At 52.3% G+C, this 15,834-nt stretch overlaps 5 protein-coding genes across 5 annotated transcripts; all 5 read left to right on the top strand.

The window, feature by feature from the left end:
- Positions 1-414: 414 nt before the first annotated feature.
- N7446_000576 (DEAD/DEAH box helicase) lies at positions 415-2,494 on the top strand (the record flags this gene model as incomplete). Its single annotated transcript, XM_058509343.1, has 3 exons — positions 415-599; positions 658-725; positions 798-2,494. The coding sequence occupies 3 exons, from the start codon at positions 415-417 to the stop codon at positions 2,492-2,494; spliced, it is 1,950 nt and encodes a 649-aa protein (XP_058378322.1).
- Positions 2,495-3,662: 1,168 nt separating this feature from the next.
- Positions 3,663-6,352, top strand: N7446_000575 (uncharacterized protein). The gene is made up of 4 exons (XM_058509342.1): positions 3,663-4,281; positions 4,344-4,883; positions 4,937-4,990; positions 5,046-6,352. The coding sequence occupies exons 1-4, from the start codon at positions 3,846-3,848 to the stop codon at positions 6,179-6,181; spliced, it is 2,166 nt and encodes a 721-aa protein (XP_058378321.1). The 5' UTR covers positions 3,663-3,845; the 3' UTR covers positions 6,182-6,352.
- Positions 6,353-7,029: 677 nt separating this feature from the next.
- On the top strand, positions 7,030-11,012 carry N7446_000574 (uncharacterized protein; the record flags this gene model as incomplete). Its single annotated transcript, XM_058509341.1, has 7 exons — positions 7,030-7,788; positions 7,872-8,167; positions 8,817-8,906; positions 8,983-9,014; positions 9,117-9,243; positions 9,314-10,799; positions 10,857-11,012. 7 exons carry the CDS (start codon positions 7,030-7,032, stop codon positions 11,010-11,012), a joined length of 2,946 nt encoding a protein of 981 aa, XP_058378320.1.
- Positions 11,013-11,975: 963 nt separating this feature from the next.
- On the top strand, positions 11,976-12,443 carry N7446_000573 (uncharacterized protein; the record flags this gene model as incomplete). Its single annotated transcript, XM_058509340.1, has 1 exon — positions 11,976-12,443. The coding sequence occupies one exon, from the start codon at positions 11,976-11,978 to the stop codon at positions 12,441-12,443; it is 468 nt and encodes a 155-aa protein (XP_058378319.1).
- A 792-nt stretch (positions 12,444-13,235) lies between these two features.
- Positions 13,236-15,688, top strand: N7446_000572 (S53 family peptidase). The gene is made up of 8 exons (XM_058509339.1): positions 13,236-13,448; positions 13,503-13,766; positions 13,822-14,289; positions 14,345-14,462; positions 14,509-14,599; positions 14,649-15,280; positions 15,338-15,480; positions 15,534-15,688. The coding sequence occupies exons 1-8, from the start codon at positions 13,240-13,242 to the stop codon at positions 15,604-15,606; spliced, it is 1,998 nt and encodes a 665-aa protein (XP_058378318.1). The 5' UTR covers positions 13,236-13,239; the 3' UTR covers positions 15,607-15,688.
- The last annotated feature ends 146 nt before the right edge of the window (positions 15,689-15,834 follow it).

Genomic DNA, 15,834 nt, shown 5'->3' with positions numbered 1-15,834 from the left:
CCGTTTCGTCTCATTACCTCACAGTACGGTACTGCGACTCTCTCCAACTGACGATTTGCCTCCTTCCCACACACTTCAGTTCTCTCTATCCCTTTTTTTCCACTCTCCTCTCTTTTCTTCTAGAGTTCTTTAGATTTGGGAGATTTGCATTTATCAGTTTCTTGATTCCTTGTTTGCCCACTCCATCTTTTTTTTTTAGGTGGAACACTGCAAACCCCGATCTTTTCACCGTCCTTCTCGCAGTGAAGGTATCTGAACGTGATTCTCTTTTTCTGCAAGTATCTTTCTGAGATCGCTTGCGCCCTGTCATCTTCTCGGTGAACCTGAAAAAAAATACTGTTCGCATCAGTTCTTCCCTCCTTGCACTCCACCTTCTGACCTGAGTTCTTGCCACAGACATTTTCAACCGCAAAAATGGCCGACGGTCTGCAGATGGGAAACCTTTCCCTCAACGAGTCCCAGCACGCCCCCGCCGGTAACGCTCCTGGCGCTGGCCGTGCCGCCTACATTCCTCCACACCTCCGCCAGCGTGGTCCCGGTCCTGCTCCTGCCAACGTGGATCCTGCTGCTGCTCCCGCCGGCGGCTTTGGTGGCCCTCGGTACAGTCTCCCAAATCAAACCCCCATGAATTGTCGCTAATATGAATGGCTTCTCTAGTGGTCCCCCCGGTGGAAAATGGGCTAATGCTAACGCCCCCGACTTCAGCCCTCGCGGCCCCGCTAATGGTAAACCACCCAATATGCCGAACCCAATCGGTCAACTTCAACCCTTCGATCCCCAGGCTTACGGACATCCAGGATCTTATGGTGGCGGCAACTACAGTGGTGGAGGTGCTCAGCAAGGCCGTGGCTCTGGCGATGGCCAGTGGCGCGACGGCAAGCACATTCCCGGTCCCGCCAACGCCCGCGTGGAGCGTGAGCTTTTCGGTGTTCCCAACGACCCCTCCAAGCAGCAGACTGGTATTAACTTCGCCAACTACGATGACATTCCCGTCGAGGCCTCCGGTAACGACGTCCCCGAGCCCGTTTCTCAGTTCACCAACCCCCCTCTGGACGACCACCTGATCTCCAACATTAAGCTCGCCAGCTATGTTATCCCCACCCCTGTCCAGAAGTACTCTGTCCCCATTGTCATGGGTGGCCGTGATCTTATGGCTTGTGCCCAGACCGGTTCCGGAAAGACTGGTGGTTTCCTTTTCCCCATCCTCTCCCAGGCTTTCAAGAACGGTCCCTCCGCTACCCCTACTTCTGCGGGTGGTCAGTACAGCTACGGCCGTCAGCGCAAGGCTTACCCTACTTCCCTCATTCTTGCTCCTACTCGTGAGCTTGTCTCTCAGATCTTCGATGAGGCCCGCAAGTTTGCTTACCGCTCTTGGGTCCGCCCCTGTGTCGTGTACGGTGGTGCCGACATCGGTTCCCAGCTTCGCCAGATTGAGCGTGGCTGCGATCTTCTCGTTGCTACTCCCGGTCGTCTCGTCGATTTGATTGAGCGTGGCCGTATCTCCCTCGCTAACATCAAGTACCTTGTTCTTGACGAGGCTGACCGCATGTTGGACATGGGTTTCGAGCCCCAGATTCGCCGTATCGTTGAGGGTGAGGATATGCCTCTTGTCCAGGACCGCCAGACTCTCATGTTCTCGGCCACTTTCCCCCGCGACATCCAGATGCTTGCTCGCGACTTCCTCAAGGACTACATCTTCTTGTCCGTCGGTCGTGTCGGATCTACCTCTGAGAACATTACCCAGAAAGTCGAGTACGTCGAGGACGCTGACAAGCGCTCTGTCCTCCTGGACATCCTCCACACTCACGGCAGCACTGGTCTGACCCTCATCTTCGTGGAGACCAAGCGTATGGCCGACTCCCTCTCCGACTTCCTCATCAACCAGCGTTTCCCCGCTACCGCCATTCACGGTGACCGCACCCAGCGCGAGCGTGAGCGTGCTCTGGAGCTCTTCCGTAACGGCCGCTGCCCCATCCTGGTTGCCACTGCTGTTGCTGCCCGTGGTCTCGATATCCCCAACGTGACCCACGTCATCAACTACGATCTTCCCACCGACATTGACGACTACGTCCACCGTATCGGTCGTACCGGTCGTGCTGGTAACACCGGTATCGCCACTGCCTTCTTCAACCGTGGCAACCGCGGTGTTGTCCGTGACTTGCTCGAACTCCTCAAGGAGGCCCACCAGGAGGTTCCCTCTTTCCTGGAGAGCATTGCCCGCGAGGGCAGCGGCTTCAGTGGCCGTGGTGGACGCGGTGGTGGCCGCGGCCGTGGCTCCAACGCCACTCGTGACATGCGTCGCGTTCCCGGTGGTATGGGTATGGGCGGTGGCTTCGGCGGCGGCTCTGGTTACGGCGGTGCTGCCGCTGGCTCTACTCCCTCCTACGGTGGTAGCTATGGCGGTGGTGCTCCCTCCTACGGCGGCGGCGGCTACGGCGGCGGTGGTGGCTACGGCAACCCCTCCGGCTCCTCCGGTCCCTCTTCCTGGTGGTAAATCGGTCGTGGTCTTTTGACGAGGCCGCCGGGTCTGATTGGCTCCATTGCTCTATTTTCTTTTGTCTCTCGTTGACGGATACGATCAGAACGAGTCCCTGAGTATCTCTTTTTTCCTCTCTTGCTATCTCTCAGGGACGGCTTTGTCATGACTGCTACGACTTTCCTATGCTTGTTTTAGAGTCATTTTCTCCATGTTTGCGCATGTTTCTTTAATTCTGTTATTTCTGTTGTGTTCCTTATGCCCATCTTACTTGTTCTATACCAGGCTTTGTTATAGCCTTGTCTAGACGTGGGGCATTGGCGCAGTCGGATCGCCTGTTGCTTTCGAGCAAACCGTGATTGGCACTGCATGAACATCATAGATCGCGTTGTCTCTTTATCTTTTCCCATGTCCGCTCTCGTCAGATACCCCTTATGTTCGAGCGTTCCCAGCAGGGGACACGTTCGAGTGACGCGCGTGCGCCGAGCGGAGAATGCCGGCTTTTCACCCTCTCGAAAAGTTCTCTCTTTCTCTTTTCATCCTTCTCGGTGTTTGTTATGGCTGCATTATGTGCAGCATAGACTTTTTACAGCGTCGGTATCTCATGGCGGACATTTCTTTCCAGTTGCTGCCTTCGTGCGTTCTGCGGTTTTCTTTTTCTAAAAAAATATGTTCTTTCTCCGGGCTTCTGCTGGTGGGCGAAACAAAAAATGGTTTTACTATGCATTCTGTATGGCGTTGGCTTGACCTGCATCCACAATATCCTCTGCTTTCTGGTCCTGGAGGCTGATTGTTTCCGAGCGGGAACACATCACATTATTTTCCTTGTCTGTTCTGATCATTTTCTCGGACCTTGGAGGATGGGACGCTGTCGCCGCCGTTGGATGAATGTGCCGGTTCGGAGGAACCTGAGGCCCTGGGCCATGAGAAGGAATTCTCCAATGCAATTTCGAAAAGTGTTTCCAAATCTGTATGACGTAGCCTAGTGAATTGCAGCCCGTGAAGATCAATTGTGTGTGTAAAGTGTAGATGTAGATGTAGATAGATAGATATATGGAGCTTTGACAGTGCGTGGCAGTACTGCCCAATACGGGTAGATATCACAGCTATACCTTCATGGGCACTCGGCACTGCTTTCTTCCTCGATTTTCCGGAACTTTGACCTCATTTTTCATTTTCCCTTAACCTCACTCTTTTCCACTTCCCCCCTTCTATCCTTTTTCATCCTCACATTGTTCTTTTTCCTGGTACTTCTGCCTTTTTCATCGGCCGCCCTACTAGGGGGCATCTCCACTGCCCCAACCCGCGATTTCTCCGGTTTTCAGTCTGTCGCAAACGTGTCCACCTTTCCCCCATACCCACCGTCCAGATGGCCGACATGGACCAGAGCATGATGGACGAGTCCTTTGCGATGTCCGAGGCTGCGGATGACCAGAACAACGGTGGCTTAACCGCCAGCGCGACGGTCGGTACAAGACGACAAGCGAATGGCACGATTGGCTCTGTCTACTCGGGCAACAAGATTCGGCACCTCAAGAAAGAAGACGGTATCCCTCTGTGGCGCAAAGATATCCAATACCAGTTCTTGAAACTGGTGTTTGAAGACAAAACACCAGTCTTTACGCGGTACCCCGACGGACAAAAGGGAATGGACTTCGCGGATGTCTACATCGATGCAATGGCCCGGAGCAGCAAGACTAGCAAGATCCTCAAGGATAAGTTGCAGAATGACAAGCCGGCAGCTATCAGTATGGCCATGGTCTGTCTGCTGGTCAATTTCGGTCGCATGAATACCACTCTGAACTGTACGTGGAAGCTCATACATTCCCTGTCTACAATGCTAACAACAATTGCTTTTGTTTTATAGTCTTCCCCGAAATGCGTGCTCAACTCCGAACCTACCACTCGATTCCCTCATTACAAGCGCACCAGGACTCCAATGCCTACAAGCAGCTGCAAGATGCCCCGCGTCTCAAATCTATCCTCAAGGGTGCCTCTGAGGACGCCGAGCAACCGAATACACTGGATAAGATCAAGCGGCTAAATGTGCCTCGGACAAACCCGGTGAATCTGATATTCGTTCTGGCGCAGTACGCACCCAAAGTGTCGGAAACACACTTCTTCCCTCCACGAGACTTCTTCGATTTGGTCATGAGGTCTACGCTTAGTAGTCAAAGTCGCGCCAGAGCGTTCCTGTGGTTGATGTGGTGGTATCTGGAGAGTGACTTTAGCCGTGAAGCGGCCCTAAACAATCCGTTTGGTGCTGGTATGGAAGGCGAGGGCTCTGAGGGACTACCTCTCAAGGTGCCAGCCTTTGATATCTTGACCGAGGAGCAGTCGAATGAGGAGAATGTAGATACACCCGAAGAGCAGGAATATGGAGAGTCGAAGAGACTGGAACGCAAGCGTACGTGTGCTTGCCATTGAAACTCGGAATTGTTGACTGACAAATTGGTGCAGGCATTCTAGAGGAAGAAGAACCATTACCACGCGTCCCCAAGCGACCCAAGAAAGGTAAGCTCAATCCGAGATAACTGAGACATCTTTCTGGTCTAACTTTCTTCCACAGAATTCGGCTTTGACGAAGAATCATTTGCTGGAGACTACTCTGGCTTCGGAGGTCGCGGCTCTGCCATGTCCACCCCTCTCCACCCCTCTGCTAAACGAAGCTTGGACGACGAGGAAGATGATATGACTCCTGGTTACTCTCGTCCGCGCCCCAAACAAGCCAAGCGGGAATCATCACTCAACCGAGCTATGGGCCAGCAGAGGCTCGTTTTGAAGACGAGGATGGATCACACTCCAGATGTTTCTCCTGCGCCTCCGGGCTCCAATCATCCAGTTCTGAACCGTTTCATCGCCGAGCCTTCATTGTCTACAGCGCCTGGACGCCGACCACGCCCATTAACACAACACCAGATTGCTGTGGAACAAAACCGTCGCCAAAGGATCGACTATCTGCTTGCCAAGCGCAGGTCTCATGCATACCGTGTCCTTCGTGCCAAGCGGGAGAGTGAGATTCCTTTCGGCCGCTACGGTCGCTTGCTCCAGAGTCTTCCCGAAGGCTACAATACAGACGATGAAGAAAACTCATGGGGCAAGGGTGGCCTTTTCCCGAATCCAGACGAAGAAGACGACTTCGGAGAATGTGCCAGTGTCTTCCTGTCCGTAGTAAGGAAAGCCGCGCGACGACTGGACCGCTGGGATTGCGACGAAGCCAACGGGCCCAAGAAAGATCGCAAGCAGGAACGCGAGGAGAGATACAAGGCCCGAGCAGCCCTGGAGGCTGACGTGCGCAACTCCAACAATCGCTCGCGCCCGCGTGCCTCGCGCCCTAGTGCTGCTGCCAAGCGCAAGTCGGGTGTAACAGCTACCCCTGGCACAGCAAAGAAAGCCCAAGCGTCTCGTGCCAAGGGCCACCCTGGCTACCCCGACGGTCCGGGCGTTGCAACATCAGCCATGGGCACTCCCAACTGGGACCCGGAACATGGACACGACGACTACATGGAAGGGGAACTGGACGATCTCGATCGCGAACTGCTCGGTGAAGGGTCTGATGGCGATTCAACGGATGACCAGGACGATGATGACGATGATGAGAATTCATCTACGTACGATGGTGCCAACGGCTATGCACGACATGAGGCCTCATCCCCGCCCCCGGGGGTCTTGCTGATCACCGCGAAGGTGATGGCGACGAAGTGATGGAAGACTAGGTAATTGGGATGGCGTTTGAACTCTGTGTATCATGATCTACATTTTGTGCTTTTCGGCTTAAGGGTCTTGTTTAGGCGTGAATTGACTGTTTCGAATCACTCTGTGTAGGCTAAGCTCGTACTGATATAGCTATAAGACTTTTCACAATCTACATTATTAACCCTTATATGTAGATGCACTCGAAAATGGGCAAACAAAGAGGCTAAAAGAGAGGCCAAAGTAGGGCGAAAACAATGTACAGAACGCTGTACTCGCTTTGAGGCTTTTGTGTAGAGACAGTCCAATACTTCATGGCCCCAGTTGTAAGTGGCGAAATCTCCGAGGCTTCATGCAGCGCATGAGCATCGTGGAGACTTGACATCAGTGAACAACATGTGATATTCCCCTCTTTCTCTATGCCTCTGCAATGCCAGACTCGTTCTCTTCTTTTCTATACTTCTCCGGCTCATTCTACGCTCGAAGATCAACAGATCAGACCATCGTCATACTGTAGAGCGGGCAGATGTTGTGGATACTGCAGCAACCAACAGCACAGAGCGGATTCCTAAACAACTATCTACTGAGACCTATCTGTTTCTGTCACCCCCTGCATCTTCACCATTTGACACATTTTTGTTGGGAAGCGTCAATCTTCCGCATCCGACCAAACCCCAAATTTGACTTCGGCCACTTCATTCCCTTCACAACTCCCCGGAGAATCATCTGACGCCCTCGTACGATCTTCAACGCGTGATACGGAACGGGACTCGGTCGAATTCCGCCGTGCCGACCACTGGAGACACATTTCCACAAGCTCAGCTTACTTCAACCTCAACAACCCCCCAAACCCAGCCACCATGACAGAACAACCACGCATTCTGCGCCCACGCCCAAGACGGCCCTTCGACCTAGCACCAGCATCAACCGAATCCTCCGGGCCCCCAACCCCCGCCGAATCAACCAGCACGGAGTACCTAAACCCCAACGCGGAGTACCTAAACCCTAGCGCAGCGCCAGGAACAGGGCCCAACTCAACAAGCGTCAGCCGCACCGGCTCAATCATGAACCTAACCTCCTCAACCCTGTACGGTATCTACTCGCCCACAGCATTCGACAGCCTGCGCGATGAATCCAGCCCCTGGGGCACAGAAGCCAATTCCCCGGCGTCAGAGTACCCGCCTGAGCCGTCGCAGCTTGCAGCAGAGAAGTCGGCCATTGAACCGCGGCGGCTGGCGCTGCGGCGCACACGCTCGCGGTTGAGTCAGGGGCTGTTCCGGGGTGTGATCTTGCCGCAGGTTATGAGCAGTGCGCTGCTATTTGGGTTTGGTATTGTTTACGGGGTGATTACGGTGCATCTTCATGAGAATCATTGGATTACCCCTGTGAAGCTGGAGAATGTTCATTACTACGATTCATGGCAGTACCTCGGGATTTGGGGGTTGGCTGGAATTGCGCTGGGCAATTTGCTTCCTTGGTTGGATGGTTGGCGTGAGGGTGAGCTTGAGAAGGCTGATTCCAAGCACGCGAGTAATGAGGAAGAGCGCGAGGACCGGACTCCGTCTTGGGTTACTGTTGCTCGGAGTGTTGGTGCTTTTGTTGGGATTGCTTTTGCTATGGTGTGTGCTTATTATTTTTCCCCCTCTGTTCTTTTGCATGCGGGACAAAGCTGACATGGCGATTTTTTTTTTTTTTTCTGCAGCGGAGACTCCCTTGGCAATCTACCACGCAAGCCTCTCTTACTCTCGCCCTCGCCAATCCCGTTCTCTGGTACCTCATTGACCGTACCACGACCGGCTTCGTTCTCTCGACTACCGTCGGCCTGGCCGGTATGGGAGTGGTTCTCGGCCTCAAGCCAGAGCTGGTACCTGCGTCTACTGGTCCTTCATTCGGTACTAGCATCCTGAATGGTACTGGGCTGGAGAATGCGCTTGGAGCAGGCATTACGCAGGAGAGCCTTGCGGTCCGCACCTGGGTCGCGAGTGTCATTTTCTGCGCGTGCGTGTGCTTTGGAAACGTCGGCCGTCAGCTGGCCATCGGAGCCGGCAGCAGAGATACCCTGAAGCCATGATAGGCTCAAAAGTATCTAAGTGTTCTTCAGCTTGATAACTTGAAGGATGCGCGTCAACGCTTTATGAGGGTGTGAAGACCGATACAGAAATAATTTATGCGATGGATATATGTATGTTGTAATAGAAACTGGCTCTGCTCCAACCCGTCTACTCTTAAGACTGTGTATACGTGTAGCATCATAGATGAAAATATAAATAAATATAATATTGATATTGAGATTCGCGATGTGGAATCAATCATTGCAATCCCCACTACATGACACAAGGTCAAGCAGGCACTGCACCCAAGATCGACACCTTTAGCCATTTGGCACTCGGTCTCCATTCTCTTTACGATTTCCGTACTTCATCAGACAAGTCCTCGTAGGAACGCTTTTTGGAATGTTATTTTTTGCGTTGTTCATGAAGAAAAAAGAAGAAAAGAGGAAATGCGCCCAGTGGAAAAAAGCTTTTGAATGTTGAGTCACGTGGCACGCTAGGGAGTTCTGCCGAGGGAGATCGCTTATTGGCTAATATCGAAGGCGGAGGTGGTAATGGCCAATGGTATCTATGGTAATATAACCCGCCCAATACAGCCCCTCCGATTACGGTGTGACCCCGCGGGTCATTTCTCTTTTTTCCTCTTGTTCGTCATTGCTATATACCCTGTTGTCACTTGGATTCAGGTACGCTCGTTGCTTCTTGGTGCAGATCAATTGCATATTGCAATTGAAATTTGATTGGCTGTGCTAACAGATCTAGTGTCGACTCCATCATGTCTCAACAGAAGTCTGGTATGTGACTCTTGGCTTCATAGATCGGGCATTACCCAGACTATGAATTGCTTCCTCCGAACTGGTCAAGGCCAATGCTAACCTCTTCTTTGTTTCGAATAGCCATCATCTCCGTCTATGACAAGACTGGTCTCCTCGACCTGGCCAAGGGCCTCGTCAAGCAGGATGTCCGTCTTCTCGCGTCTGGCGGTACCGCTAAGATGATCCGTGAGGCCGGTTTCCCCGTCGAGTAAGTTGCCTCGTGCAAGTATACTGGAAGCTTAGGGTTATATACAGCTCAGGCGCTGATAAACTGACAGGGACGTCTCCGCCATCACTCGTGCCCCTGAGATGCTCGGTGGCCGTGTCAAGACCCTCCACCCCGCCGTCCACGGTGGTATCCTCGCCCGTGACATCGAGTCCGACGAGAAGGACCTTGCTGAACAGAATATTGCCAAGGTTGACTATGTCGTCTGCAACCTGTACCCCTTCAAGGAGACCGTCGCCAAGGTCAACGTCACCATTGACGAGGCCGTCGAGGAGGTCGATATCGGTGGTGTGACTCTGCTCCGCGCTGCGGCCAAGAACCACAAGCGTGTTACCATCCTGTCCGACCCCACTGACTACCCCGAGTTCCTCAAGGAGCTCGAGGCTGGTGAGATCACCGATGCCAGCCGCAAGCAGTACGCCCTCAAGGCCTTCGAGCAGACTGCCGACTACGACTCCGCCATCTCTGGCTTCTTCCGCAAGGAGTACGCTGGCAACGGCGTGAAGCAGCTCTCTCTGCGTTACGGTACCAACCCCCACCAGAAGCCTGCCTCTGCCTACACTGTCCAGGGTAACCTGCCCTTCAAGGTCCTCAACGGATCCCCTGGCTACGTTAACCTGCTCGATGCCCTGAACGCCTGGCCTCTGGTCAAGGAGCTCAAGCAGGCTCTTGGCTTCCCTGCCGCTGCTAGCTTCAAGCACGTTTCTCCCGCTGGTGCTGCCATCGGTGTGCCCCTCAACGAGAAGGAGCGTAAGGTGTACATGGTCGATGACATCAAGGGCATCGAGTCCTCCGGTCTCGCTCAGGCCTACGCCCGTGCTCGTGGTGCCGACCGCATGTCCAGCTTCGGTGACATCCTCGCCCTCAGCGACATTGTCGACGTGCCCACCGCCAAGATCATCTCCCGCGAGGTTTCCGACGGTGTCATCGCCGCCGGCTACCAACCCGAGGCTCTGGAGATCCTCTCCAAGAAGAAGGGCGGCAAGTACCTCGTCCTCCAGATGGACGAGGACTACACCCCCGCCCCCGAGGAGACCCGCACCCTGTACGGCGTGCAGCTGACCCAGCACCGCAACGACGTCGTCATCTCCCCCAGCAAGACCTTCAACACCGTCATCACCCCCAAGAACAGCGCCGCCCTCCCCGAGGCTGCTCTCCGTGACTTGACCGTCGCCACCATCGCCCTCAAGTACACCCAGTCCAACTCGGTCTGCTACGCCCTGAACGGCCAGGTCATCGGCCTCGGCGCCGGCCAGCAGAGCCGTATCCACTGCACCCGTCTAGCCGGTGACAAGGCTGACAACTGGTGGATGCGCTTCCACGAGCGTGTCATCAACATCAAGTGGAAGCAGGGCACCAAGCGTGCCGACAAGTCCAACGCCATTGACCTGCTCTGCTCAGGCCAGACTCCCCGCAATGACGCCGAGACCGCTGAGTACGTCCGCGTCTTCGAGGAGGTCCCCGCTCCTTTCACCGCTGAGGAGCGTGAGGCCTGGCTCGAGAAGCTCAGCGAGGTTGCCGTCTCGTCCGATGCATTCGTAAGTTCCTTCGCAATTTACCACCATTATGTTTAATTAATACTAACATCCAATTAGTTCCCCTTCATCGACAACGTCTTCCGCGCCGCCCGCTCAGGCGTCAAGTACATTGCCGCCCCTACTGGCAGCCAGAACGACACTCCCGTCTTCGAGACCGCCGAGAAGCTGGGTATCACCTTTGTCGAGCAGGGTATCCGTCTTTTCCACCACTAGTTTGAGTTTCTTCTGCTAGTAGCCATCTTTCGGTCTCTTTTTTTCTTTTTCTTTTTCTCTTTCTCCCTTTTTCTCTCTTCTCCTTTAACACCCCTCTTTTCTCCCTTCTCGTAAAAAAAGTACCACCCTGGTGCGGTTTCCACTGTGATGGATATTCGATATGATGATGATGTCAGCTTTTCCTTGTTTGTGATTTAGAAATATAACATATTTTCTTCGTGTTATTTGTCTGAGGTAATAGTCTGTCTTGAAGGTAAGTTATATAGAACAGGAACTTTCCTATTCTGTTCGCCTTTAGAACTAAGTTTCAGCCCTATAACGTTTATCCCTTGATGTGACTCCCGCGTGTGTTGATATCTAGGGAAAATCGGGCTACAATTTCTAATAGAATCCTTCATTACATCAAATTTTCCAAGTGGAGCAATACTCTATTACCACTCCAAAAGCACATTTCTCAACCTATCTTGTTTATCTTCACTGTAAGCTGGCTCAGCAACTGGTGCCGAACTCACTGGCCGTTTTGCCTGGCCAAGCGAGAGACAAAGAGGCTGGCCTTGAGAAGAGTAGGGATATAAATACATCCCAAAGACGTCGACAGATGAACCAATGAGAATTCACCAGGATGAGGAAACACGGACCATAAACGAAGTACAAAATGCTACGATCCCAAACAGCTGCAGTCAACATCGTGAAACCACATTAGATATTCACCCTTCATCCTCCATGACGCCTAGAGCGACTCGTCCATCATCCTGGCATCGAATGGTGCGCCGGCTCTTTAGATCCAACGACTGGTGTTTAGCCCAGCTCTTGACTTCCGCATCGCTCATCCGATCCGCTTGCTCCAGAACGGGGAGACTTACTTTGGAAACCATATTGAGAAACCGCCTGCCAATAGCCTCCAATGAATGAACCGACTGTGCATTTCAGGAACTGGACGGCGACGACGCCAACGACGATAATATGGGTCGCAATGAGAGCCATCTCAATGACGAACCCGTCCACTGCACTGGGATTGGTGACGCAAAGGAAAAGGCAGTCGATGCTGCTGCCTTAGTACCCATTTTCACCAGCTGCGGAGGTTGTGATAGTAATTATGATTCTCACTACAAGCTGGTTGGACACTGCACTGTCGAAGGCGGGTGCTGTCGCAAACATCGTGGATTCGATCTTGCCGTGGAGGAAAAGAAGAAATACAAAATGAAGATGCTTGGAATAACACCCCAGGGCAGATCCTTTAATCCCTATTGGAGTCGAATCTATCTGGCTGCTATATGGGGGCTCTGCATCGGTCCTGATGACAGCCCTTTTGACATGATTCGGCCAAGAAAAGAACATGCTTGTTCATCGAAGCCAACTCATACGTTGTTAAATGCTGACGATGAGAGCGATTCAGCGTTTACCGAGGACATAGGGAAGATTCTATTGTGAGCTTCATTTGCTTGCTGGCTTTGTGCCATTGTGGGAGACACAGCTTCCGTCACAGGGCTTGTCGCACATTGGTCTCTGGAATATACACCTAAACCTGAACATAAAAACAGCTAAGATGAGAACTTCTAGAAAATGCGGTTGAGATATCTGATTCCGAGGAACAGATCATGGCTTCATGCTCTTGAAGCTCAACATCCCTGACTTGACAGCTTAAGTCGGGCGCACTGTGTGACGAGCAGTTTGATCCTCACATATCCCCTTCAACTTTCCATCTCCAGTGGCTGATCAAACTTGATTGCTGCTCCCCGCGCTTTAACTCGATATTGTCACATCATGCAATATGCAAAAGAGTCTTCCGTCGGAACTCCGCAGCCAACGGGCGGCCTAGTCGGAGCACCGGACCTGAGATAACCAACCCGCGAAGGCAAATCCCGCAGAAAAGTCAGATATCAATATTGAAAAGACAAGATAAGGACATAATAACCGTGCGGAAATTGCCCTTATATCTGCAAGACCCAATTGATCAGGATCAGTTGAGAAATGCCGAGATTAGCCTTTCCAGGGATGCTTAGCCCTAAAGCCGCGCGTGGGCTTGCAACTTTGTCTCGGGCATCGTGCATATTAGCCCGCAGAACACCCAATCAGACTCATCGTGGTGAAATGGTACCTGTCGCTATCTCAGATGGGGAAAGCAGGGTTGCAATCACAACAAGCCCGTTGTTAGTCCCTAGTATTTTAAGGGGGATCCCCTCTCCCCTGATGTTGTCGTATCTACCCCTTTCTCTTTGTCTCCGAGATGTTGGTACGTCAAGTGTGTCTCGCATTGGCGATTGCTGCCCTTTCGGGTGCTGTTCCTGCGCCAATTAAGCATGTCTTGCATGAAAAGCGAGGCCAGCATGCCGACTGGGTGAAGGGTGATCGCATCAAACGTGACTCTGTTTTGCCTGTGCGAATTGGTCTGACCCAGAATAATTTGGACAAGGGTGATGCCTTACTCATGGAAGTGTAAGTCGTCGGGCTTTGTAACTGTCTGCATTCCAATCACTAAGACCTGCATAGCTCCGACCCTACCTCTGCCAAATATGGAAAGTACTGGACCGCAGAGGAGGTGCATGATATGTTTGCCCCCTCCAGGGAAGCTGTCGAATCAGTGCGAAAATGGCTCGAGGCCTCGGGGATTGACGAGTCCCGGGTCGTACACTCGGACAATAAAGGATGGCTGGCTTTCGATGCCCATGCCCACGAAGTGGAAAAGCTGTTCCTGGCTGAATTCTATGAGCATGAGCACGCTGGTACCAATAGTATCAAAATTGGTTGCGACGAGTAAGGCATTATACATTCCCTTGACTTTTGGATCTGGATGATTGACGAAAATCAGATACCATGTCCCAGAGCACATTCAAAAGCACATTGACTACATTACCCCTGGAGTCAAGCTCAGCCCGATCGTCAAGAAGAGCTCAAAGGTGAAGCGTATGTCACACTTGGCTCACTCCAAGGGCAGCGTGGAAGTTAGCGACGCCGAAGGAGCGGCATCAGTCCCTGCTAAGGCGTTGTCACTTGCGAAGAACCTCCAGACTTGCGGATCAGAAATGACTCCTGACTGCATCAGGGCTTTATACCATATTCCGGTGGCCAAGAAGGCAGCCGCGGGTAACTCGCTTGGTCTGTACGAGCAAGGTGACTACTTTGCCAAGTCTGACCTTGATCTGTTCTACAAGGAGTACTCTCCAAATGTGCCACAGGGTACCTATCCTATTCCGGCTTTGATTGATGGGGCGAACTACTCTGTACCTGCATCTAGCTCGCTGAATGGTGGCGAGTCTGACATCGACATTGACATGGCGTAAGCACAGCACACTCGGTTGATTAATTCTGGTATTTTGCTAACCATCCCTAAGATATGCTCTCATCTACCCTCAGACCGTCACCCTCTATCAGGTTGACGATCAACTCTACGAGCCAGAGGAGGTTGCAACCACTAACCTGTTCAACACTTTCCTCGATGCACTCGACGGTGTATGTGCTGCCCTCCTGCTGAGATGTACTTTGCTAACATGACCAGTCATACTGCACATACAGTGCCTACGGCGAGACGGGTAACAACCCAAACATTGACCCAATCTATCCCAACCCCCGCCCCGGTGGCTACAAAGGTACCTCCCACCGTCCTCTTAGCATCTCAAGTACTCACATATCCATTAGGCCAACTCCAATGTGGTGTCTACAAGCCCACAAACGTAATAAGCGCCTCCTACGGCCAAGCCGAAGCCGATCTCCCGATGCCCTACACAAAGCGCCAATGCAACGAGTTCCTGAAGCTCGGCCTACAAGGCCACTCAATTCTCTTCGCGTCTGGTGACTACGGCGTAGCCTCATTCCCTGGCGATGGCTCCACCAACGGCTGCCTGGGCCCGGACTCAAAAATCTTCAACCCGCAATACCCGTCCAACTGCCCATACGTCACATCCGTCGGCGGCACAATGCTCTACGCCGACCAAACGTACAAGGACGAGGAGAGCGTCATGCACGCCAATCTGGGTGGAAAAGCAGCGAACTTCAGCAGCTCAGGGGGTTTCTCGAATTACTTCCCTCAGCCTGATTACCAGAAGGCTACTATCAAGAAATACTTTGAGAAGGCTGGGCTGGAGTACCCCTATTACTCGGAGATGAATGTTGATCTTAATAAGACAACTGGTCTTTATAACCGGATCGGTCGTGCTTATCCTGATGTTGCGGCTAATGGAGCTCTGTTCCCTGCTTATGCCGGTGGCACGAAACATCATTTCTATGGTGCTAGTTTGTCGTCGCCGTTGTTTGCTTCTGTGTTGAGCTTGGTAAGTCGAGTCTGGAAATTCTCTTTTGTGATGAAGCTAAAGTTTCTTGTTTCTTAGATCAACGAGGAGCGTATTTACAACGGCAAGGGTCCTGTTGGTTTCGTGAACCCCGTGCTTTATGCTCACCCACATGTTCTCAATGATATTACTAACGGTACCAATGTTGGTTGCGGCTCAGATGGCTTCAGTGCTATCGAAGGGTATGTCTATTTCTCTGGTATTTGTTTGTGGATATTGCTGACAGATCGTGTAGATGGGATCCGGCTACTGGGCTGGGTACACCCAACTTCCCCGAGTTGAAGAAGCTGTTCCTTTCTCTACCTTAGGAAATATGAGTAGCATTTGGTATGCTTTTTTGAGGTACGAAGCCATGAGTAACCGCCATCTTGGGGGCTCGTTTTATGTCATGACGATCTTATAGCATTGCCTGTTACGATCCCTGTTTATAGTCTTGATAAAAATCAATATTTCTGTTCAGAGCTTCTGCACATATTATTCCAGAGTAATCCATGTTCCACATTGTCTAAATGCTAGTTTCATGCCCTAAGTCACAT

This window comes from Penicillium canescens (genome assembly GCF_028828765.1).
Source record: "Penicillium canescens strain IBT 15451 chromosome Unknown utg000001l_segment0_segment0, whole genome shotgun sequence".
Classification (NCBI taxonomy): Eukaryota; Fungi; Ascomycota; class Eurotiomycetes; order Eurotiales; family Aspergillaceae; genus Penicillium; species Penicillium canescens.
The sequence above is the reverse complement of the archived record's forward strand: the minus strand, read 5'-3'. Positions and strand labels throughout refer to the sequence as shown.

Excerpts from the sequence above, each read along its gene's own strand:
- N7446_000572 (XM_058509339.1), top strand. The coding sequence starts at position 13,240 with ATGTTGGTACGTCAAGTGTGTCTCGCATTGGCGATTGCTGCCCTTTCG. Across the intron at positions 14,600-14,648 it reads CCGCCCCGGTGGCTACAAAG|GCCAACTCCAATGTGGTGTC; the intron begins GTACCTCCCACC and ends CATATCCATTAG. Across the intron at positions 15,481-15,533 it reads GGCTTCAGTGCTATCGAAGG|ATGGGATCCGGCTACTGGGC; the intron begins GTATGTCTATTT and ends CAGATCGTGTAG.
- N7446_000575 (XM_058509342.1), top strand. The coding sequence starts at position 3,846 with ATGGCCGACATGGACCAGAGCATGATGGACGAGTCCTTTGCGATGTCC. Across the intron at positions 4,884-4,936 it reads GAAGAGACTGGAACGCAAGC|GCATTCTAGAGGAAGAAGAA; the intron begins GTACGTGTGCTT and ends AAATTGGTGCAG. Across the intron at positions 4,991-5,045 it reads CCCCAAGCGACCCAAGAAAG|AATTCGGCTTTGACGAAGAA; the intron begins GTAAGCTCAATC and ends TTTCTTCCACAG.